This window comes from Nymphaea colorata, chromosome 14 (genome assembly GCF_008831285.2).
Source record: "Nymphaea colorata isolate Beijing-Zhang1983 chromosome 14, ASM883128v2, whole genome shotgun sequence".
Taxonomy (NCBI): Eukaryota; Viridiplantae; Streptophyta; class Magnoliopsida; order Nymphaeales; family Nymphaeaceae; genus Nymphaea; species Nymphaea colorata.
The window spans coordinates 1652646-1676306 of record NC_045151.1 but is presented as its reverse complement, the minus strand read 5'-3'; the positions used below and the strand labels follow the sequence as shown (position 1 = coordinate 1676306).

The following is a 23661-nucleotide window of genomic DNA, read 5'->3' as shown; positions in this document are numbered from 1 at the left end:
CCCAAACCCAAATGGGAAACGTTGTTTTCCTTTTCTTTGTTTATCTTATACTTTCGTTTTCTTTTTTGTATTTTATTTCAGAGTTGGTGGGCAATTCAGGCGAGGAGCATTTGTTAATCAAGATTAATAATTAATCGTTCAGGCCGTCCAATAATTGATCTTACTTATGTAGTTTAATGATCGTTTAGACGAGGCCCACTTATCCATCCTTCCCATTTGATTTAATACTAGGCGGCGAACGGGTCATAAATTCTTCTTTCCTTTACCTTTTTGAGATCCGGCGAAGCGGGCCGTATCCGTCTGCCGGAATTCGTCGAAACTTCTAGTCGGTGATCGGTAGATCAGCCGGAAATCTATATCAAGGTAGTCCGCATTATGTGCAGTGAAAAAGATAAGTACTGATTGAATTAATAGTTCCCCTTGTCAATTTGACTTTTGGCGACAACAGAGAGAGAAAGACAGAAAGAGAAAGAGAGAGTCCAAAAACGGCAGCGCCAATGGCTGGTTTGGTATGGAAAGTAGAGGGTAGGAAGAGTAATTAGTTAGTCATCCCATGAAACTTTTTGTCAAAGAGTGTGTGCATATAACCTTTAGATCTCCATGTTTTACTTGTTGGTGGTGGTATATATATATATAGTTAATTGAGTGTTCTAGAATGAATGGAAGTTGAATTCTTTTCAAGTAAATAATCAAAGTCACATATGTATGATTGGAATTAGCTGGGACATATTAAGACATCAAGATTTTGATGCAGATGAGGAGAGTGAAGGCCCCAACGCCTTTATCACCCAAAAAATAAGTGGGGATAACAGGAAAAATTAAAAACTGTAGCTAAGGTTAAAACTGTAGATTTTTATGATGTTTCAAACCGTTTGGTGTAGCTGGTTAACAAAATCTCTCGGTTTTCTCATGTAAAAAACAGGAAAACAAACAATAAGATTATAAAAGAAAGATATCTAAGATCAGAAATTTAAGAATAATAAGAAAAATTAGGAAGATGAAACACCATTGAAAAAAAATGTCGTGTGTAAATTGCATCGTGTATGCATCAAATTAGAAAAGGTTTGATTCCGATTGGGACGGCCTGCTTTCCGTTTTATCTGATGGGCAATGGACCCTGCGATCAGCACACAAGTGTAGAAAGAAGAACACTTTTTGTCCGCCAGAGAGTTCGAGTCATCTTCCAATACGAAAGCACCAGCAAAGTCGTAGCTTCATAGCGTGTAAACTTAGCTTCGCCCAGAATGTTCATCGCCATGGGAAAGGTGGGGGGCCTGATTGCATCGCTGGAGCAGTTGCAGAAGTTTCTGCCAGTGCTTTCTGGTGAACCGCAATGGTGAAGCCATGTGTAAGCAGTTGCCCACACAATTCTTTTAAACTCTTTTATTTATATATTAGTACTCTCAACTAGTTGTTCTTGGTGCCTCTAAAGGTTTCAATTTTTTCTAAATTAGTGCCCCTCATGTTTCCTGTCGGCACAGAGGAGTTGCACTCACTCATATATATATATATATATATATATATGTGTGTGTGTGTGTGTGTGTGTGTGTGTGTGTAGATGGCTAAACTCATTCTGAGCTCAAAAGGCACATTCTGAGCTCAAAATTCACAAACTCATTGGGTTATATAAAGTTAGAAAAGAAGATAATTTTTTTGTCGATGATGTAAGTTGTGATCATACACACACATGCACACACACAAATGTTTTTAAAGTAAATTTGCTAATTTGTAATTAATGCTTTTCAGATGTACTCCTAATATGGCAATGTCTGAGCAATCCAATCCTATTAACCAGTTGGGCTCATCGTTGTCCTCATAGGCTTCATGTTTCAACAATAGCGAAACATATAGGTGTCAGAGCATTTTAAGTGTTTGACCTATTAGGAATGATCTTTGATCTAGGTTGGATTGACAGTTGAAAGAAGGAAAAGAAAGATAGATCATTAATTATCTAGCATGTGAATATGAGCTGAGAAGAAGACAGAGCATCTCTAGCATGTGAATATAAGCTAGCACCTATGAGGGAACAAAGAAAATTCATATCCTAATTCAAATCTAAATCTAAAATCTGATTTCATAATCTGAATCTGATCCAAATTCAATTTTTACATTCATATCAAGATCCAAATCTGAATTCTGAACTGAATTTGACCGATTTCAATATGTAAGAACATTGAATACATGATATTCGTATATAATAAATCCAATCCGATTCCATATCTGAATCTGATCAAATATTTCTGTATATCCGAATCAGATTGGATGTCATTTCTTAAATTTGAATCTGATCGATTACTTAATTAGATATTAAATTTTTTCCACATCTGATTATTTTGGAATGGTTGGGTCGAATATCCGAACCAAATTGGAGATATTGACATCCCTAGGGACAAAGTCTCTCTTCCTGGGGTGGTTTTGACAAATGCAAGGGAAAACAAAAAAATGTGGTTTCGGCAAGTGAAATGAAAAAAAAAAAAGGTCAAGATTTCGTTAAGGGTGTTCTTGATTCATGAGACATTTTTTGCTTCAATTCAAACATGAAATACATCATACCCTCAAATATGGGTGAATGTTTGTGCTGCAAGGCTTGTGCATGAAGAGGGTCTCTTTGCTGTAAAAGAAGGGCGTTTGTCTTCTTTTAGCCTGTTGTCCAAGATGAGGAGGTAAATAATAACCTCCCTTTTGTTTCAGATTCCGCTTAAGTTATAGCTTTGCACCGATTGGTAATCGAGTCAAGTTCATCAGATAAGGTCCCCAAAAGCCACAGCTTCACTTCTTAGCAAACATCATACGGGAGAGAATCGGTGCACACACAGAAATGTGTATTCTTCAAAAGAAAGGATTTTTTTTTTCACAATTCATGTGTGACCTCAAAGTAGTCTCCAGTTTAAAGATTTTAACAAATTTTGAGCAGTTGAATGCATTTTGTTCAAACTGAAGCCAGCAACAAGATGAAGTTAGAACCTGTTAAATTTGGGCACTTGGGTCAGCTTAGGCAGGGTCGCTGTGATATGTTTGTTTTCTTTATAACGTAGAAATTCATACATGATCATATTTGTCACGCTACGGAAAGAATAATTTATGAGCCAGAAAGTTGAACGAACTTCTTGACTTATAAGATATTATCTACAGTACCCTAACAAAGATGATTTTATGTAGATTCCCCAGACTTTAAACACGAAAATTCATTTACACTGTTAATTTTACAAAACAAACGCTCAGACATAACCACAGGGATACCTAAGAAGCTGCTTCCCAAGTCTCAACCTGTCTAAGGACACTTTCGGGAGCTTGCACTCAAATGTTGCATTCTGTCTATTGGTAAATGACAACTTTCAAACTCATGAGATCGCTTTCTGCCTCTATTGCTTTTGTGGCTGGCTTGTTCATCTATTCCACCATTGAGAACACCTGCTAAACTTCCAGTTTGCATATCGTTTTTGTAGGGTGGTCAGGTGGTGGCACCATCTCCGCAGTTACTAGTACTCGCGTCTGTTCATTCTCTTATTTTAGGTCCCCGCATAGCCATGTTTCAACATTTTAACAAACCACAAAAAGCAGAACCAGATAATAAGCCTGTCCATATTGATAAACCAACAAAGCTGATACATGACAAACACTGATTAAGGCAACACACCAGTTAATCAACAAGCAAGTACAACACCACGCATGATAAAGATATACAACGGTGATCACCACCAAACATGTGTACCTGATCAATCTCTGCTGGAAATGCATAACAACGATTCAGAATTCATAAACAGTTTCTAATGCTTATTTTAAATTTCATCTGCCACCTGGCATAAACAAGAGAAAAACAAACTTGAGAAACTCAAAATGGATGAAGGCAGTTTCTTAGCTCGACCTATGTTGTGAGGATTGGTGGCATGTAGTCAGACTTTGTTCCCAGGACAGATGCTTTTGTATCTGGGAAGAACTCCAACCCTGGTAACTGAGTGACTTCACCATCGTTTGTAATTCCAACTGGATAAGTGAGCAAGTGGCCTGGAAGGTCTCGATCAAGGTTATCGCTGGAGTACAAATCCCAGTATTTGTCCGCAATTCTGTTAACCTTGCGAATGCATTCTAAGCTCTGTGGCTGCAGAAACAGATCATCAAGCATGCCAAGGTGTTCATACCACAGGGCCATTCTGAAGCCATGGATTTGTCCTCTCGCTGGTTCTCTAGTTGCTAGATGATATGGTTGGTAGGCTCCCATCGCTATTTCAGAGTCTCTAGATCCATCCATGGACCTTTGATTTATATTGGCAGATCCAACAATTATGTATTCATCATCAACTGCCAAAAGCATTTGTCAGGATATAGGTTATTTGAAGGTTAAAAACCATAGCTGGGAAATAAATTTGAACATTTCTGACTTCACAGCGAAATTTTACAGACAAGGTCTAGTTTTCAGTTTTGTGCCCATGCTTTTAGTTGACACAGTTATTCTTGAAAGGTTAACTAAGAGATAAGTACAGATCCAAGATTCAATTTACAGTGAAATCTCAAAAACGACCTTCAAAAATTAGCTGACCTCTGTTTCTCTCTTTCTTTGAAATTTGCAAACTCTTTTTTACAAGTCAAAATAATTTTGAGACATTAGGATGCTGATGGAATAAACATTAGTAGTAAACAAAACAAGAATAAAGTGAAGATTGGAGGAAAATATCAAATGGGAAAAGCCTAGCCCATCCAGCCTAGGGGTAAGACAAGAAATACACAGACTATTAGAATGTAAACTAGTATCATTTCTTTGGTTTCATGCACTGGTAATCTTGAAGTTTTCAGCCGCAAAACTACATGGTATGCAGTCTCTGTTTATGTCCTCTGCAACCAGGTCATACACCAGTAAAATCCCACTTTCCCTCCGTGAAGCAGTATACATAAGCTCCAGTTTTAATCCCAGAGATTATGTACAGCCACATATTTTGTCCAGGAAGGAGGCCAAACCCAGATGGCTGTTGGCTGAACCGTACTAGTATCTGTGAGATCATCCAAAATATTTCTCTAGCAACTATGGTAATTTTGAAAATTTTGATTTCAATCTATCTAAACAAGCTCTGGCACCTTCTTGAAATATCCTGGACGTATTTTTTTACTGTGAAAAAAGAGTCAAGGTCCACTTCAAAAGCTTTTCAAAGCAAAGAGAGAAAAACATAAGAAAATCTATTACTGGAAGATCAATTAGTGATTTAATAATACTTGAATGATGAATCCAATACCAAGGCTAAATAAGATGTTTGCAGGATCCATGGAATCCTGAAAGGTTTCCAATCACCAACTACAATGTTGGAAAATCATGCCAATCTGGTGAAAGCCCAGGAATTGTATAGAGAAATAGCACTGGATATTTGGACAACACACATTTAAATTTAAAAAAAATAAGTGAGACATTTTAGTAACAGAAACATCCAGTGATGGGACCCTTCATTATAAAAAGCATGAAGGCAAAAGACTGCATTCATCAAATACACGATGTACAGGATTTTTTAGATAAATTGAAGAGTTCAGAACATATGAACAGATTTTTCTCATATTGACATGAACAAAAAAGTTTCCAATTCATAAATGAAAAGTATATTGATGATAATCAAGAGAAACATGTCTTAGTAACAAGAAAAATTACTCCGAAGCCTTTCCATGTATTAACAAATAAGAAAACAGAAGTTAAGCTTTTCATGCGTTCAGCAAATTAAGAAACAGAGTTTACACAATGAAGCAAAGAGAAACAAATTTCTCGAGTATAAAGACATCTTACCAATCATCATCTTGGCATGGACATATATCATAAATCTTCTTGCTTCCTGGGCTCTAATATAGTCAGTATCTGGCTCCGGTGATTCCTCTGGAGTATATTCACCACTCTTCTTGGTTTCCCGATTGCCAAGACAGAAGAAGGTTAAATAATCCTTAGGTTCAGCATTTATCTGCTTAGCACGTATAGCTTGAGCAATATCTGTATACATCATTTCCATTGTCCTCCTTTGCCAATCAAGTATTGCCTGAACTGAACCACTTTCAGGCACACCTTCTGGCCACATTGGCACCACAACATAGACTGCAAACCTTTCACCAGCTTCTATTTTACTTACAATCTTCAAGGAAAGCTCCTTTGGTATGACGTGCAGAGCATTGATATCTTCAGGTTTTATACCATCAGCCTTCCAATCAAATGAGCTCCCAAGGAAATACTGGTTTTCTATGTAGATGAAATCTTTGGCCCTACGAATGGCATTTATGTAAGCATCTTGAATGCTTCTATCAATGATGTTATCTTTTCCACTAATCAACCCAGCTTTAGCAGCATCTTCAGGTGTATCTGGGAAGCCAAAAGCAGCACCTCCATCAATTGATCTAAATAATTGCACGTTCCAAGTCTCTCTGTCTTCAGAGAAAGTCACTGGTGATGGAGGAATAATGATGTCACTAAGATCTCTTAGCTGCACTAGCAAATCTTTTCCACCCTGCTTCCTCCACCTCTGTTCAAAGTTATATAGCACATCCCAAGCAATTGGTCCTTCAAGGCGACTATGTATGTCATGCCATGGCTCTCTGGGTCCCCCTTTCTTAATCGAACCACCAGCAAAATTGGGCTGATGGAAATCATCATGGTGGGCAGTATCCAAAGTCCTAAAGAGACTGTGATATGGAGTATCATATCGACCATCACAAAGATCAATCCCACCAACAAAACTTACAATCCTTCTTCTCTGACTTTCCAGATTAGGCATTGCTCCATCCACAACCACAATCTTTTGATGATGAGTGAACATGGTGGAGATCTGCAAATCCTGCACGAAGCTCCCACCATCATCAGGGTTTCTAGGGCATAGTACACAGTGAACTTCTGAATTCCTGAAATAATTCTCTGTCTCTTCATCATGTGTAGCCATCAAGCCATCCTTCTTAAGCAGACCTACAGAGGTGCGATCATCCCAAACTAGCATGAGAACTCTCACGCCTTCTTCTGCCTTCCTCTTAAGAAGCTCACCTAGGGTAACATCTCCTCCAGGCTTCTGCCTTTTTGAGTCCCTGATCAAAGTGATCTCAGTATAAACTGACCATCCAGTAATGTAAATCAAATGCTTTGCATTACTTATTGCATCAAAGATATCTTCCCAACATCTATGAGGTTCATAGAGTTTCCCATCAGCCAGAGGAATCTTAGGGATGAAATTATCAGGTACATGAGCATCTTGATAAAGGGTAACTTTACATCCCCGTCTCTGAGAGAAAAATGTATATGGGACTCCAGGGAATTTAGCACTCCTTATTCCCCTTGACCATGTCCGTTCAGCAGAGATGTCAAAAAACCGAACTTTAATGTGGATCCGAGCTCCTCCACCAATGGGATTACGGTCCTCATCGCATATATCTAGCCACCTGTCCACTTCTTCACCATTGAGGATCTCTTGAACTGGCAAGTAGGCCCTTCCTATTAATGATGCTCCAATAGCTTGTTCTTCCTTTACAGTGAACACCACATCAGCAGCCATATGTGCACAGTAAATGTGAAAGGATTCGTACCATCGAGGGTTAACAGGTTCATTATGTATAATCCTGGTTCGGCCTACCCTGGCTTTATCTAAATCAATAGTTGCATAAAGGTGGCTACCTCCTTTGCCCAATCCAACAGTCTCTTCAATGCCCTCAACAAGCTGTAAAAGAATTTGAAAAGAGTAAGTATCAGATCAGGCAAAGTTATAGAGGAGATTAAATATAAATCTAAAATGCAGTTGCTGAAGGAAAGGCCCAAATAGGTTGGCATGAAACCTTACACAGCCGAACCCTCTACATGCATGTTTGTGCATACACACAAAACATGAATATGAATCCATGCTCAAGACTCAATTCTCTACACTGGTTTGAATTTTGCAGAACCTTTGATTGGTTAGAAATGCTTTAGAATAGGCTAAACTTCCGATATGCCACAAATCTACACAAATTGTGTGCGCAAGGCTTGATTTCTCAATCGAGCTTTGCATCAGGCAAAACTATTGAATGGTGGCAAAAGAATCAGAACAGGGAAACTTTTCCAAACTATTGAATGGTGGTAAAAGAATCAGAACAGGGAAACTTTTCCATGTGAAACAGCTTTCTGAGTGTGCAAAATTTGTGGGTAAAATTTCTGATTCCCTTTTAGAAGAGAAACCTTTGCCCTTTCTTTTTTAAGTAAAAAAAGTACATATGACAAAACTTTTTCTATACTCAGATAGTAAAATCAAAATGTATAGGACCCATCTTCTTTTGTGCAGAAGTGACACATAAAGTTAAAAATTTTGCCTACAGCCCAGCAGCCCAAGAACTAGTCAAAATCCAAGAGTGTTAAAGCAAGGTCATCGGAGCTTAAGGGAGAAAAAATCAAGGCCCAAGCATATCTAAGGTTGAAATATCATAAGAGTGGTACTGATTTACACAGAAAGAAGTACTAATGGAAGAGCTTGAAACAATAAGCATTGCATTGACAGAGATAACATTTTACAAGGTTTACTAGAATGTTTGCATTATCTAATTGACAGGTGTAATTGAGACCAAGGAGTTATCCAAGTCAATAGCCAGCATGCCTAGGTGGTTAAATCCGGAACTTTGGGCAAATTCTGGTATGCTGATGCCCGGATAATTGACGATCTGATCTAATACTCCAGCTTATATAATTGCATGTGTGCGCAAGAACGGATGCATCTCGGGACATTTAAAGTCATATTGCTACAACAACATACCGTTAACGTTAAAATAAACATCATGTAGTAAAAGATCAACAAGAGAAACTGATGTTCGGTAAAGTTCAGCGCCGTAAAAAATAACGACTGAAGGCGTTCCAACTTCCACTTCCTCACTTCAATAACAAAATAAAACAAATGGGAACTCGAAGAACTAGCAAACATTTATCAGAATCCACTTTTATCGACATTTAAGGGGTCCTCTTCAAGTAGCCAGCTTTACACACTACAATCTGCCAGTTTCCAGCAACAAACAGATGTGTAAATAAACAAGCAATTGCCAAAAACGAAGTCATTTATCACAGAAGAAGATAAACCACTTCCAGTCATATCAAGCTTCCAGTAGTCGGCAGAATTCCCAAGAAACGCTAAAATTTCCAATAGGACAGTTTGATGATCGGCTTCATTTAGTTCCGATCTCTCAAAACCACCATCCACCCGCCAGAAAAGAAAAACCACCGACGCTCAAAATTCCTACCAAAATTCAACAGGGTTGCAAAGTCAAGAGAAAACAAAGATCTTACCTTCCGGAAGAACGCCGGTGCGCTTCCAGTGGTTCTGTGAGGATTCGACAGCGAGTCCCCCTCGTAGATCGTCGCATGGAGCGACCCGTGAACAAGGATCTTCGCCATTGCAGATCGCTCCCCCGAAACCAAATGAAAATCCTACAAGCCAAACTTTCCAAGAGTGTGTTTGCGGATTCCGGAGATCGAGAACAAAAACGATACAAAGACAACCGACGCTTTCCTTAGCACGAGATGAGCCAAAGGAGAACGAGAAAGAGAAAAGAAGATCAGAGATAGAAGAAAGAAAGGAAGAACAGCGAGAGAGAAAGACACTGGTCAGAGTTGAGTGAGTTAAAGGAGAAGAGCTTTCAGAGATCTCAAGGGGAGGATACCGAGGAAGACAGAGGGGCAAGAGAGCTACAGAGAGAGTCGACGACTCCGCGCTCCCATCCCCAGAAAGCGGCTCTTCGTCTGCCTCGCAAGTCAGGGACTCAGGGCCTTATTTACCGACGCCCTCTCCTACGTGTTTCGATCGCTAGTCTGTATTATATTTTTCTTGATATTTTATAAAAATTGCTTTTTATAAACATATTCTTATGTCTAAAATTATGAAAATGAACATGAAAATGAAACACTTTTTTTTTCAGCACACATGATGAATTTTATAAGTTAAACAATTAGACTTTTAATTATTAATTTTTTGATAAATTTAGTTACACAATTACAAATGCGTCAATTTTAAAGAAATTTATAACATTTTGCTTAAGGAAAACACACTTACATTTCACGTTACAAATTTTTTACATAAAAAATAAGAAAATACTACAAAAGAACCGGACACACAACTTTTTAGACATACCAAGTAGGCTTTTAATTTTTTTACAAAATTTGCAACTCAACGACCTCCTATAAAAAAAAAATAAAATTTTTATTGAAACGTGAAATCTGACCTCTTTATTCCACTTTTTTTTAATTAAAAAATGTTTAGAGTGGAGGACGATAGGCTCACCATTCTCATTTCTCACTGCCGCTAGTTCTTTAACGGAGCTAAAGTTTTTTTTTGCTGAAGTAGAAATGGTAGGAGACTAGTTTTTATTTTAAAGTTTTTATTTTAAATTCTCAAAACATCAACTTCATATACTTTAAGAAAAAGCAGATGAAGTATGAGAGTATAATGAAGCAAGATATTAAATAAATACCAAACGAAGAACCCAACCAGTAGGTTCGCCCGGAATAAAGAAGATATACGTTCATTTAAATGTATTTTAACGTTTTTTTATTAAAGAAAGGTCGTTTGTGAAATTTATAAAAAAGTCAAGTGCCAGTTTTATATGTTTAAAAGTTGATTGCCCATTTATTATTCACCCTTTTGTTGGCTCTCCTCCGTAATTTTTTCAACGAGTAGAAAATGAACTGATTTTACTAATTTTCCTTAATATCTCATCCTCTAAAGCGATTTGAGAAATTCACTGCCAAATTTTCCTAAGGTTGGGGAATGACTTATTGCCGGAAAAAAAAAAAAATTTAGCCGTTCTAGATTTAGGCATAAAAAAAAAATACTTTTTCTGAATAATGGCGGAACCATGAAGATACTTTTTCCTGGGTAATGGCAGGCCTTGAAGTATTTGACACAAATTTGGTGTAGGCACTTCATATAATTTTGGAGTCATAACAATATAATTATAAGACATTATAATCTCATTTTTAATGGTCTGGTGTGGGCAGTGGCCCACCCTTGCCAACAAGTAGCGGACGAAACCTTCTTGCCTTGCTTGCTGGAAAAAAGGGAGAGAAAAAAAAAAGCTATGCCCCACAAAGCGCGGCAATTGAAGGTGGGGGTGAATGAATGAATATGTCCAAGAATTTGCTTTGTTTGTTTTTTTTTTTTTTTATCATCTTTTGGGAAATTTTTTTGAATGGTCCATAGTGAAATATCTACATTTTACAGAAGCAACAAGTGGATTAACTTCAATCGCTTCAGCCGGATTATGCCAAGAAATCAAAGTTTTTAACGTTCCTTCCACCGCTGGTTAAAGAAGGCTTTAATTGATTTGTTTGGGATCTTATTTGGTAAGCTGGAAGATTATTTTATCATACAAATGAAAATGAAAGAAGCTCTCTTTCTTTTCTCTTTGCCCTTAAGGTTTAGGGCTACTTTGGTACTAGACAATAGGATGAAATACGAGCTGAGTCGAGCTCGAGTTCAGTCAGGTCGAACTTCACTCGACTAATGAAACCTCGGAGCTCAACTCGACTCGATAATGGTTCGATTGAAGCAGCTCAAGCTCGACTCAATTAAGGCTCGACAAACTCGTTTGAATAGAATTAAGAGCTCAAACTCGAGCTCGACAAACTCACAAACTCATTTAAATATATCAACTTGATTAAGGTTCAACAAACTCGATTAAAGAAGCTCGAGTTTGACTCGGCAGTTATGTATTGAATTGAAACTCAACTTGATTACTTGAATGAGTCTACACATGAACTCAAGCTCAACTCGTTAAGCAAATGAGTCGGCTTGAACTCGTTCACGAGCTGAGCCTTAACGAGTCGAGTCATTATTCACCCCTAATAAAATGTCCACATGTCTTAACATGATTATTTGAACGAGTCGACTCATAAACTCAAGCTCTCGACTCGTTGTCGAACTCATTCACGAGTCTTGTTCACTCCTAATAGGATGTCCACATGTTTCAACTTACGCACCTCACATCCCCGAGAAATGGAACGGGGGATATACATCTTAGTCTACCCATTTGAACTATGCTCGTAGATCCAAAGCACTTTTTATTGAAAATTAATTTACTGAAACATTCAAGATCGAATATAGTAATCCAAGCGTTACGAAAAGGGTAGTAACTAGTAATCAATTCTGAAAGCTACCTCCCAGTGATGTAATGGAAGTATGGCCGACTAATAATATCTCTAGTTACGGAGAAAAATAATTTGTGGCCCTTCCCTACATGTTTGAGAGAGGGACACTGGGTCCCAGGCGCAGTTGGGGACACGGAAAAAATAATTCTCACGGCGGAGAGGCGACCACGTAGGCTGCTCTGCGCTGCGCTGGTGGGACAACTACATCTTTAATTTCCTCCGTTGAATAATTGCAAACGCTGCACCGGATCCATCCTCCGGTCACCGGTTCCATCTCTTGCCGACTTCAGACCAATATTTTAGAAGCCGTTTTCAATCAAATTGGATTGATTTTCTCAAGGTTTTTGTAGATGTTTATATATATTTTTGTATAATCTTACTTATTTTTTTCTGAAACTTTGGAATTCTATATATATATTTACTTATTGTAATGCTTTCCATATTTGTTACAGAAATTTGCAAACTTTTTTTTAGAACTTTTCATATATAATATATATTATTATATTCCTGTCCATAATTTTTTAAATTATCCTGTGCCTGTAACTATCCATACCAACATATAAATAGCCATACCTATACTTATAGTAGGACGCGTCTGACTTAGGCCGCTGCACGTTTAGATGAGCTACATCACGTCACGTGACATTCAAAAGTCTCTCCACGTGATGCTCCTGTTCTCCACACCGGAGACGACTCGCACGGAGAACGTCTCTGTTTTGGTGTGCGTGCAGGTGTGAGCAGTTTTTTCTTCGATTTTATGGTGCCGAAAGATACACCATTATTTTTTTGTCATAAATCATAAATATTTTCAAAATAAAATTGTAATTTTTTGACCTATTAAATTACACGCTGAGCACCGGATTTTTTATGCCATGGATTTTTTTTTTCTTCTATAACTTGAAATAATGTGTGTCAAAAATTCTTATTTGTCCAAAATTTGGAGATTGCATCCCTTAAATTATCTTGGTTATCTGATTAGGCAACCAAAATAATCACAGTGTGAGAAACAAACGGGCACAACAAAGCAAAAAAAAATAAAAGTTGGGCGGTATCATTCGGTCACTCATTTTTTATATATTGTTTGTTATCTTATTAAATTTTCTTTTATAAGAATTGGGGAATGAATAAGGTTTCACCAAAAAAGTTTATGTGGCTGATAATATTTGACAGGACTACTTTAACTAAGTGTGGAAGACAAATGTAGAAAAGGTGTTCTTACCATTCACTAATTAATTGTTTCATCTTTTTTTTTTTCTCTCTCTCTCTTTTATCTATCTCACCAAGTGATGAATAGCGCAATCGGTCGTGCTGTTTATAATGTATTAATCATGTCGTCAATTCGATACCGATACCTCACCAAGTGATGAATAGCGCAACCGATCGAGCTCGAGCTATTTATAATGTATTAATCATGTCGTCAAGCGTATTATTTTGATGATATTGAAAAGTATTGATTTTAGTATGAGAGTTGCCGTTCTTGAAGCTAATGCGTTGGCTATTATTAATTTGAAGATTATTTAAACATAACTTTGAATAGAAGCTACCCCTAATGGCGAGTTGGGTGTAGTCCAAAAATAACGTGATCCAATGCTAGACAGATTCACATCAACGCTCTCTATTTTATTAATCCGTCAACTAAAAGAATTGACTAAAAATTAAAGCTTGGCACCATCATACTCAAACTCGATCATAAGAAAAGCAAATGACAGATTTCCTTGAAAATGCCAAAGACCCAAGAAAATTATGTAGAAAATTTTCTATCAATACAGCTATTATGTAGAAAATTATGTAAGAGGACTATGCCCATTTATAAAGGTCCTCATATCTTTCTATCAAACGTACTTTTTCATTAATTTCTTTTATTTTCCGATTTATTTTCCAGTTTAGTTTCTTGTTATTTATTGCATTTCTTACCATATTATCCTTAGCTGTAGCAAAATATTGGCGTAGAATTAAAAATCATATTTCCACCATCAGATTCAGTTTCATCTCTACTTCGTAGCAATTTACGATGCATCAATTCGGTATCATCGCATGTCACTACATCTTATTGGTACCGGAGCATTTTTGCGATATCAGATTTAGTATGAGAACATTTTTGCCTGCACCACAAGTGGTGTTTGATTCTTGTTCTCAAAGACTGCAGGGAACAAGATTCGTTGTCTCTGACATCCCAAGAATGAGAAGAACAGATGCAGCCTGAAGGTGAGGTGCCATGTTTGCATCTTAATAGAACTGAGATGGGATCCCTCCTAACCAGGTTGGCCTTTGACCCCAAAAAAATATAATTTTAAAATTGAATCCAGATCCGGCAGGAATGAAACTTATAGCTTCATATTACTGTTGGATCCTCATTAATTCTTGAAACTATGCTTGGATCCAAGAGCAGAACAGAATTGAAATATGACTCCCATTAATTGAATCCAATTTTTTAATATCATCCAACTACACTACTTCGTCATGCAATAAATAGGAGCCCGTTAACATCTCGATCTATACGGTGGTTGAGGCTTTACTTTTCATAGTGTGTGCCCACTAAGTATCATGTACTCCATCTTAATTCAAAGATATGTTTATGCTCATATGCTTCAAAGGGTGAATTTATTTTTTAAATGGGAGCTTGAAGGTTAGCTAGACGTGCAGCCAACCCCCACTACCAGGGGAGGAGCCAGAAATTTTCACGAGTCAGGCGAATTAAAGTTTCTAAATTTTGACTAAGATTGAAAAATCATTTTCCAAAATTTTTATATAGAACAAGTGATTTTTTTTAATTTACATGTAATTTTTTTTTTTTGAGGTGGGGCAGGCCCATGCCCTTGGCTCGGCCCCTGTAACTACCCCCAACCCCAGAGTTGCAGGCTGTTTCAAGACCTTGGTAATCCTATGGTACAACCTTGAGTGTCGCACATGCAACCGTTTGCATAGAATGTCACCCACAGGTAGGGCTGTTCAATGAGTCCAGCTAACTTAAGCTCGACTCGAAGTCACTTGATAAAATTGACTTGAACTGGACTCGTTTATTAAACAAGTCGAGTCGAGTTCGAGTTAAGAAATGAACTCGACAACCTAAACTAGTCAAACTTGAGTTAAGTGGGTTTGGCTTGGTCAAACTCGGTTAAGGTAGAAAAAAGAAAATATATAAAGTACGTCTCATAAAATTATCAAAAAAAGTAAATTGCTCAAATTGATATACACGTGACTCGTGACCAGTACGTGGGAGGTTCCATGTTCAAGCCTATATGCTGCCTCTTCTTTAAAAAGTAAATTTTTTAATGAAATGCTTGGCTTGGGTCAAACCAATCTTTTGCTCGAGCTTAATCGAGTCGAGTTCGAGTTTTAAGGACTCGAGCCGAGTTCGAGCTGACTCAACTCAGCTCGAACTCGCTCATGAACAGCCCTACCCACAGGAATTAAACTGAGAATGCTTTATCAGCGCAACACTGAAGCCTACCAATTATGCTACCTATTAATTGACGAAGTCTTAAATGGAAGATTTTGTGAAGCTTTTCAAGTAAGGTAAGTTAAGAGGCAGCCAAAGCGCCACTTGATATCCAAGCCCATGAGTGGTTGAACTAGAACAAATAACATTCATTTTGTCCATCAATTTGAAACAAGTGTTCCAATAAACTTTAGCATTACTTTGACTATTACAATATATAATGCAATTAGTTATCAAACCAAGAAATATTAGAAGTTAATTAAAAACAAAAAGATATTATTCATCACCGGCGAATATTCGTTCTATACTTCATCTGCAACATCTATGCATCTGCTACTTGGATCCAATCCAAAACCACTTTAATATTGTAGTTTTTTTCCACATTCAAATCGGTTCTTAAGTGGTGCTTTTTCATAGTTTATATTAGCTCTACTATTGAACTTTTGCACAATCTTATTCCAACCTATTCCATCAAATCCACTAATTGGTTTTGTTTCCATCAATCATATGTTCAGACATGATACCAAGCATTAACTTGCCTAATTTGTGATTTTTTATGTATTTACAAAAGAAAATCTGTTACTTTGAAAATGATAAATTTACCGCATTTTTTTCCATATTTTTCCTATTTTTTAAATGATTGATTTTTTTTAACAAAATTAACAAACTACACCTCCACTGGGCAGCCATCTCAAAATTTTTTGGTTCTTCAATCCCTAACTCGGAACACTAATATGTTCTTTTAAGCAAAAAACTATACATGCAATATAGTCGATCGGCTATACAAGAAAGATTTAAGCACAATGGAACCTTAGACGTGTAAACTTGTGCACATGAACTCAGAAAATAAGGTTCAATTCAAAACCAACAATAGAATTTAATAAAAAGGAGTATCTTCAATTAGAGAATATGAAATTAGGCAAGAGCACCAAGCCTTGCAAAGCCTTTCTCAAAGATAGGGGTAAACAACGAATGGAGCTAAACTCGTTAAAGTTTGGCTCATAAGAGTTCGAGTCGAGCCATTTGCTTAACGGGTCGAGTTGGAGTTCATGAGTGGACTTGTTCAAATAATCGAGTTGAGTTCAAGCTCAACACGTAACTGCCTAGTCGAGCTCGAGCCTTAATCGAGTTTGTCGAGCCTTAATCAAGTCGATATATTCAAACGAGTTTACAAGTTTGCCGAACCTTAATCGAGTCGAGCTCGAGCTCAACACATAACGATGAATATCAATTCTATTCAAATGAGTTTCTTGAGCCTTAATTGAGTTGAGTTCAATCTTAACACGTAACTGTCGAGTCGAGCTCGTGTTGCTTCCGTCGAGCTATTTTCGAGCTCGAGCCGAGTCGAGCTTGAGGTTTCATTAGTCGAGCTGACTGGACTTGGGCTTGACTCGGCTCGTGTTCTACTGCTACTGAAAGCTTTTGCACATGAGGTAAGAAACTAAGATGCAATTCACAACCAACGATAGAATTTAATCAAAAGGAGTACCTTCAAATTCAATTTGAGAATACGAAGTTAGGCGGCTCACAAAGAATGATGAGATCACCAAGTCTGAGGGGTTAACTTCAAAGAGTTATGAGGCGTTAAGTCTACGAAACTAACTCATTAAAACTATTTGTTTTGTCGCTATGCATGTGGATCCTGTGAAAGGACATGGAAGCAGGGAATAACTTCGGTTCACACCTTCACCGACGAAATTTTTCTTCTTAAAGCTTTTTTGGTTCACATGCCTGGATAGGTGGGCTAGTAATAATGTAAAACCAATCACATTTATTGAGACAAATTTTGCAAATTCAAGTATGGACGTGGTTAAGATCTGATTTCAATACGACGTAATCTTCACCATATCTGATTTATAGGATGTTTAATATATATTAAGTTCCAATTTAGATTCAAATATGAATGAAGAAAAGTCTAATACCATATCTGAATCTGATTTGAATCCGACTTGTATTTTCGCACCTGAATTTGTATCCGAACCTAACTTTCAGATATTCAACAGAATCCAAAAAGGCATAATGATATATTGGTAACCGATTTTCCATATGGATAGGTCCTGGATGTGACACATTTATTTAAAATTCAATCTGAGTCTATATCAGAATCGTTATCTGAGCGAAAATATGAATCTGCATACGCATCCAATTGGATATAATGCCTAAATCTGAATTCAACCAAATTTCTTTATTGGGTGTTTAATTTTTTTTCCATATCTGAAGTACTTTTTGATGTAATTCGGTTAGATATCTAAATCGTTGACATCCCTACCATTTTGCAAAATTTACAAATTTGCAATTTAGTTTACTAGACATCGACACCTAATTGGGGATATATAGGTAGACATGCTAATAGATTGCAACCCCATGATTGCTTTGCTTGTGTCATTTAGTATACTCACCACAAACTATTGGTGCCACCATCCATTCCACCAGTGGCAAAGCCAAAAAAATTTACTGATTATATATATATATATATATATAATAAAAAATTTAAGAGGGCAACTGTCCACACTAGTCACCATATAGCTCTACCGCTGCATTCTACCCGCCTGATACACGCACCAAACAACCGCTAAGGCTGGGTCATTTGACATTTGGAACATAATAAACTGTTTTATGAATCTACCACAAAAAATAGGATAGGTTCATATAATGTTTTTTGAATCTGTCCAAATCTTTTAGGCAGATTCATGAAACAATTTGTTATTAATAGGATTGTTGAACAGCCCCCAAAGCAGACATTCATTTGGTGTAGCCAAGATCATATGTTTGTATGCATGCCTGTTGTAAGCATGAAAATTCCACTGTGTATAAACTCAAAGAAGGGCATCGAGGACAAATGTCGACAAACAAAGTTTATACTTTGAATCCAATAGATCACTCCAAAAAAGGTGAGAAAATTCTAGCTAAGTGGCACTTAGGTATACAATTTTAAATTTTTAAGGGGCACCAATATTATATAAAATAAGAAAAATTTCTCAGAAATGTCAAATATAAAAATAAAATATTTTTGGTGTCCGTGTGGGCAATTTGCCCCAGACGCATCCCATACCTGCCTCCGCCCCTGAATGGAGGGAAACACTGGTCGGCTAACCCATTGCAAGGCAGATAATGCAGATAGATACAACATCGTGCCTGAGACATAAGCAAATTCCCTACCTACTCTCCCAACAAGCAGCCAAGATGGAAAAGAAAAAGAGAGGAAAATTAATGTTTAAGAGACGTGATTAGTTAAGATGCAAGGAGAACTTGATGATCCGATTTGTTAATTGGATATTTAATTTTTTTCCATACCCGATTTTTCAGATCTGTTCGATCGGATATCTGATCCAAATCAGCTATATTGACATCCCTGTTCAAAACTGAGTTGGCTAAAGCCTACGACTCGGTAAATTGGCTCTTTCCTCTCTTAAGGGGTTGGATTATGCAATAGTTAGCTAGAATAATAATCTCTCTCTCTCTCTCTCTATACTCCTCTACTTCATTTCAATTTAAACTATAAATAGCCTGCAAAACAATTTCATTCAAGTAATTAAAAAGTTAGGCATGGAAACCTTCTAATAATCTAGTTAATTTCCCTTATGGTCATGGAAAGACTTACTTGGCTCTGTGATGTGTATAACAAAATGAGAAAGTTAGGCCTTATCCAGTTAAATTGTAGTATACTTCCTTTCTCTCTCATTGCCAAAGGCATGACGCTCTTATTGTTGGAAGAATGAGTGCAAATCAATTGAAATTTCCTTAGAATCATAAAGAGTTTTAACATTAAATCAAGTCAGATATTTAATATTCAGACCACAATTTCGTGGTCTTAATTTAGTGTCCTAGAGAATTGGTTTAGGGAAGACGATGGGGAAGTTTAGCTGCCCATATCTTTTTTGAGTCTTCCCTTTTAAGCAAAAATTTTAGAAGATGCAACTACAATTTTATAATTGATAAATTGAAGTGAAGGATAGCAATGTGAAGCAACAAACAGATAGTTGGTAGGCGATTAGTGCTCTTTGAATTAGTTTTGTGCTAATAATTTCCTTCTCTTATGTCATGTTTCAAGTTTCTTGCCCACGTTGTTCAGTTAAAACATGAGGAAGCTAATGGGAAGGTTTATGCGAATGAGAGGAGTCAGAGCTACGAGCTCATAAAGCGGCACTCTTGCTAGCAGGAGTTTCATAAAGCTTGGTTGATGAGAAACCGACACCCACATCACTATCCATTGCATGGTGCATGGCTAGCAAGATCTAGAGTAGTGTTGTGGAATCTTTAGATAGGAAAAAAATTGAGTGTTGAAAAGATTTTGGGTCCAATTTGAATTAGCTTTGTTTGACACTGTCAGCAAGTTTTTGAAGAAGGTTGGGGAATCAGATCAAGAAATGGGAGCAGGCACAAAGCGTTGCACAAACCCTAGATCAGCTCCAGGGAAATTGTCTCGAGTGTCACTCGATCTAGGTGATGGAGATCATTCAACAGAGATTGGATCGATGAACAGTGAACACAGCACTTAAAAGAGGCAAGGGTGTTTCAAAGCTCGCCTGATATTGATATTCTTGGCATGGGAAACTTTCACAATAAATAAAATATTCCCCCCTTGGGAGGAGAATCTACAGGCAGGAGACCGTGGTTCCTTCTTCACATGAAGATAGGGAGATGAAACATAAGCGGTCTCGCTCATCAAGCAAGCGAGTGAGATGTTCGTAATTAGACATTTTTTTTTTTCCTGTTTGACACTATGCTTATAGAAGAGAGTTTTGGAATTTGCTGTAAATGTATTTAAGGATTACTGTTTCCACTCTAATATTGATCCTGATCCCAACTGTGCTAGAATCGTATGTGGATGGAGGAAGAATGCTTTTTGGATGACTGGGTGCAGGTATAACAAATGTTGGATTGACTGCTCCTTCGATCATAAAACTTCTAATCAGAAATTAGATGTTATTGGAGCGTATTTGCACTCCGGCTTTAGGGTTAGTAAGGATCGACTGTTTATGTTCAAGTTCTATATGATTGCTTGTAAAAATGGGTCTGCCCCTGCTCGTCTTGCATGTTTTTCATTCAATGCATTAATTTTTTATGCTAGTTTGAGTGAGGTGCTTGACAAAAACAAGGCTTTCGTCTTGCATGTTTTTCATTCAATGCATTTATTTTTTATGCTAGTTTGAGTGAGGTGCTTGACAAAAACAAGGCTTTCACTAGTCTAGAGTAAACTGAACAGATGCTTTTTGAATAGCTACTGGATTTGAGCAGTTTGGTGGTCGAGGAAATCTAATGGCAGAACCTAGAGCTTCTTTGGACCATGCAGCTATAATGTTCACGTGCAAATCTAATAGCATTGCAGATTCAAGCCCAAGGAGACGCTCTTTCAAGTATTTCCTTCACTGAGAAACACATGGGCATATTGAGGCAAATCCGAACAAGTCCCAAGCACAACAAAGAAGTGGTGGGAACATCCTCATGAAGGAACTCAACATTTAAACGTTTCACGATCAAATGGAAAACCCTTTGATTTCAATGTTGGGAGTTTGATCCAAAGCGGAACTCTCGTGGAGTCATTGATCGAAAAGGAATCCCCCAGCCTCCACTTATGCTTAGTGTAGCATTTGTTCTTGGTATGATTGTGTTTGTTCAAGATAAGAGTGTGCAAGAGAGGCAGACTTAGAGAGAAAACATGAGTTCCCTGAAGACCTTAGATTCTAGGATTGATCTTGGATATAGGTTTGTATCTAACCACTTAATTTATTCTGCTAATTATAATAAAATTTCAAGTTTATATAGCACTGTAGGTAAGCATATCAATTAGTATATATGAGTTAACAAAATATTCTGTGATTGTGCTTTGAATAAAGTGAGCCCTTGTTCCATGTGGAACAACTCAATTTACTATATAGTACTGTGCAAACCAGTTATATTTAAAACTCTGGTCTGTGTACATTGAAAACATTTTATAAAAGTAGTATGTAAAAACTATATGCAAAAGAAGCTACCAAACATCTGTAGTCAAACCGGAACCGGTAATAGATTGAGTTTTGTCACATACTTCATTTTTCCATCTTCATTAGTTTTGTCATATATTTTATTTTCTAATCTTCATCAGTCATAATAGGCAACTTTTTTCATTTTTTCCAAGCAAAATCTACAAACCACTTTGTGGTGTAAGAATCATGAGCATTCTCATTTAACGTCACAAAAGTGATGTCCCCATCAAACTTTACAAATGTATTCAAAGGGATCATGTACCAGTTTGCTATGGCAAACTTCAACCACATCAAAACAGACCACGAAAAAATATATAAAATAAGAAAAAACAAATTGCAAGGCATAACATAAAAGAGCTAGCAAAACCTAAGATCTATATGGTTTGTTAATGTACCTACATATAGAGCGAAGTAAAAGCAAAGTTTCGCTTCACTCAAATTGACGAGTGACCACGGAGGCAGTTTTACAAAGCCTCCAAGGCAGACAGAATTAAACTCCGAAGCAAACATAACGAAGAGCGCACAAAGGAGAAAGCAACAGAAGATAGGAGATACATATAATTCTGAAAAAAGAAAAAGGCAAAGGGACCACCACAAAATATGCTTCAACACTTCAAATATGATTTTCATTTGGCATATGAAATCCAGAATGTCTATTTTCTTTCTTTTTTTCTCATTCTCATAAATTATCCCAAGAGGCTTCACATTAGCGTGTAAAAAACAAGAAAGCTTCTCGTAGGATGTGATTTTTCATTATCCTAAAAGTGATGTTTTTGTATATAACTGTGTCACATTGACTATTGATTAAAACAAACAGCATCTGATCAATTGCTTTCCACCAACTTGATGAGGAAGCTTCAGCAAAGGAAATTAAGGCCGGATTCAATGTGGTGAACTGCATTTTAATATTTAAAAGTTAGAAAAAAGGGGAAAAAAATGGGTCCTAATCAAGTTCTCGAATTGCCTTATAACCTCCCTAAATAAAGATCCTCTGCTTGTATGCTGTCATCATCTCTTAGTTCCCCCCTCCATTCCACTGCTCATGGTTTCGCATCGTCCTGTAGAAATTAGTGCCAGCTTCAATCACCAATTTTTAAATGGAGGCTTATAGCTTTTAAAATCAAAACTCTCATGTAAATGGGATATGGCAAGAACATGGGAATGGGTACATGACTAGGTGGCGTGTGGATATTCACAACAAGAGAGAGAGAGAGAGATAGAGTTTGTCTAAGAAGATGAGTTCATGAATTAATAGTGTGGATCTCTCCCACTATGTATCCCTCCCTCAAATAAACCTGTCTCTGTGGAACACAGCCATGTCTGCATCCTACAGCATGCATGGTGGCAGACCCACCAACCTTTGGGACATAAAAAGGAGTTTATCTTCCCCGAATATTGTCTCTTCCCCCCTTCTTCTCATCGAGACAGGAGCACATGGGCCTTTGGGACTCTTCCATATTGCCCAACAAGGCCACCACCCTGGCTCCTCTTTTTCATCCATGCATACTGCAGAGGGGTTGGTACTGCCGAGGGGTTGGTAAGTTCATTCATTACTCTCTCTCTCTCTCATCCTTCTTAGTGGAAACCAACAGGCATGGCCACTCTCATTTCCATTGATACCATCATCTTTCTTCCTCATAAATTCTTTGACGTTATCAATAAACAAACGAACACGTATGCTGGTGTACATGTGGAACTTATAACTGCTTCCGACCTTGCTGCTTCTCACCTCAAACATCCAATTTAAAATTTACCTTCACAGCTGACAGTGACTGATCCCAGAAGTAATTAAAACTGGACTCGGTGAACATACACAATCATCTTTCTTGAGTAAAACTGTTAATGAAAAAATTAACTCGATCATGGTTGTGCTCGGCAGCTCACAATTCTAAAAACCTAACCTCCTCTTGAGAGAGAGGACAGAGAAGAAGCATACATTTTTCTAAAATGCTATTCACCATCAAGAAATGAAATTATATGGAATGGAAAAGGTAGGTAAAAAAGAATTATACAGTGGCAGCACTATCGTAATTGGCGATAGATTTCCAGCATTCAATTATTTGCTTGGGAAGTAAATTCGTTTTTTCTTTTAACTCTTTTACCATCGATCGCCGACAAATGCCCTTCTGCTTGGGCCTCTCGTTTCATTATTA

General features: G+C 37.3%; 1 protein-coding gene across 1 annotated transcript; it reads right to left on the bottom strand.

Moving 5' to 3' along the window:
• Positions 1 to 3566: 3566 nt before the first annotated feature.
• Positions 3567 to 9726, bottom strand: LOC116267537 (phospholipase D alpha 1). Its single transcript, XM_031649314.2, has 3 exons — positions 9248 to 9726; positions 5762 to 7661; positions 3567 to 4299 (listed from the first exon to the last, which is right to left on the bottom strand). Exons 1-3 carry the CDS (start codon positions 9353 to 9355, stop codon positions 3866 to 3868), a joined length of 2442 nt encoding a protein of 813 aa, XP_031505174.1. The 5' UTR covers positions 9356 to 9726; the 3' UTR covers positions 3567 to 3865.
• Between the last annotated feature and the right edge of the window lie 13935 nt (positions 9727 to 23661).

Excerpts from the sequence above, each read along its gene's own strand:
- LOC116267537 (XM_031649314.2), bottom strand. The coding sequence starts at position 9,355 with ATGGCGAAGATCCTTGTTCACGGGTCGCTCCATGCGACGATCTACGAG. Across the intron at positions 7,662-9,247 it reads CACCGGCGTTCTTCCGGAAG|CTTGTTGAGGGCATTGAAGA; the intron begins GTAAGATCTTTG and ends ATTCTTTTACAG. Across the intron at positions 4,300-5,761 it reads CCATGCCAAGATGATGATTG|TTGATGATGAATACATAATT; the intron begins GTAAGATGTCTT and ends TGCTTTTGGCAG.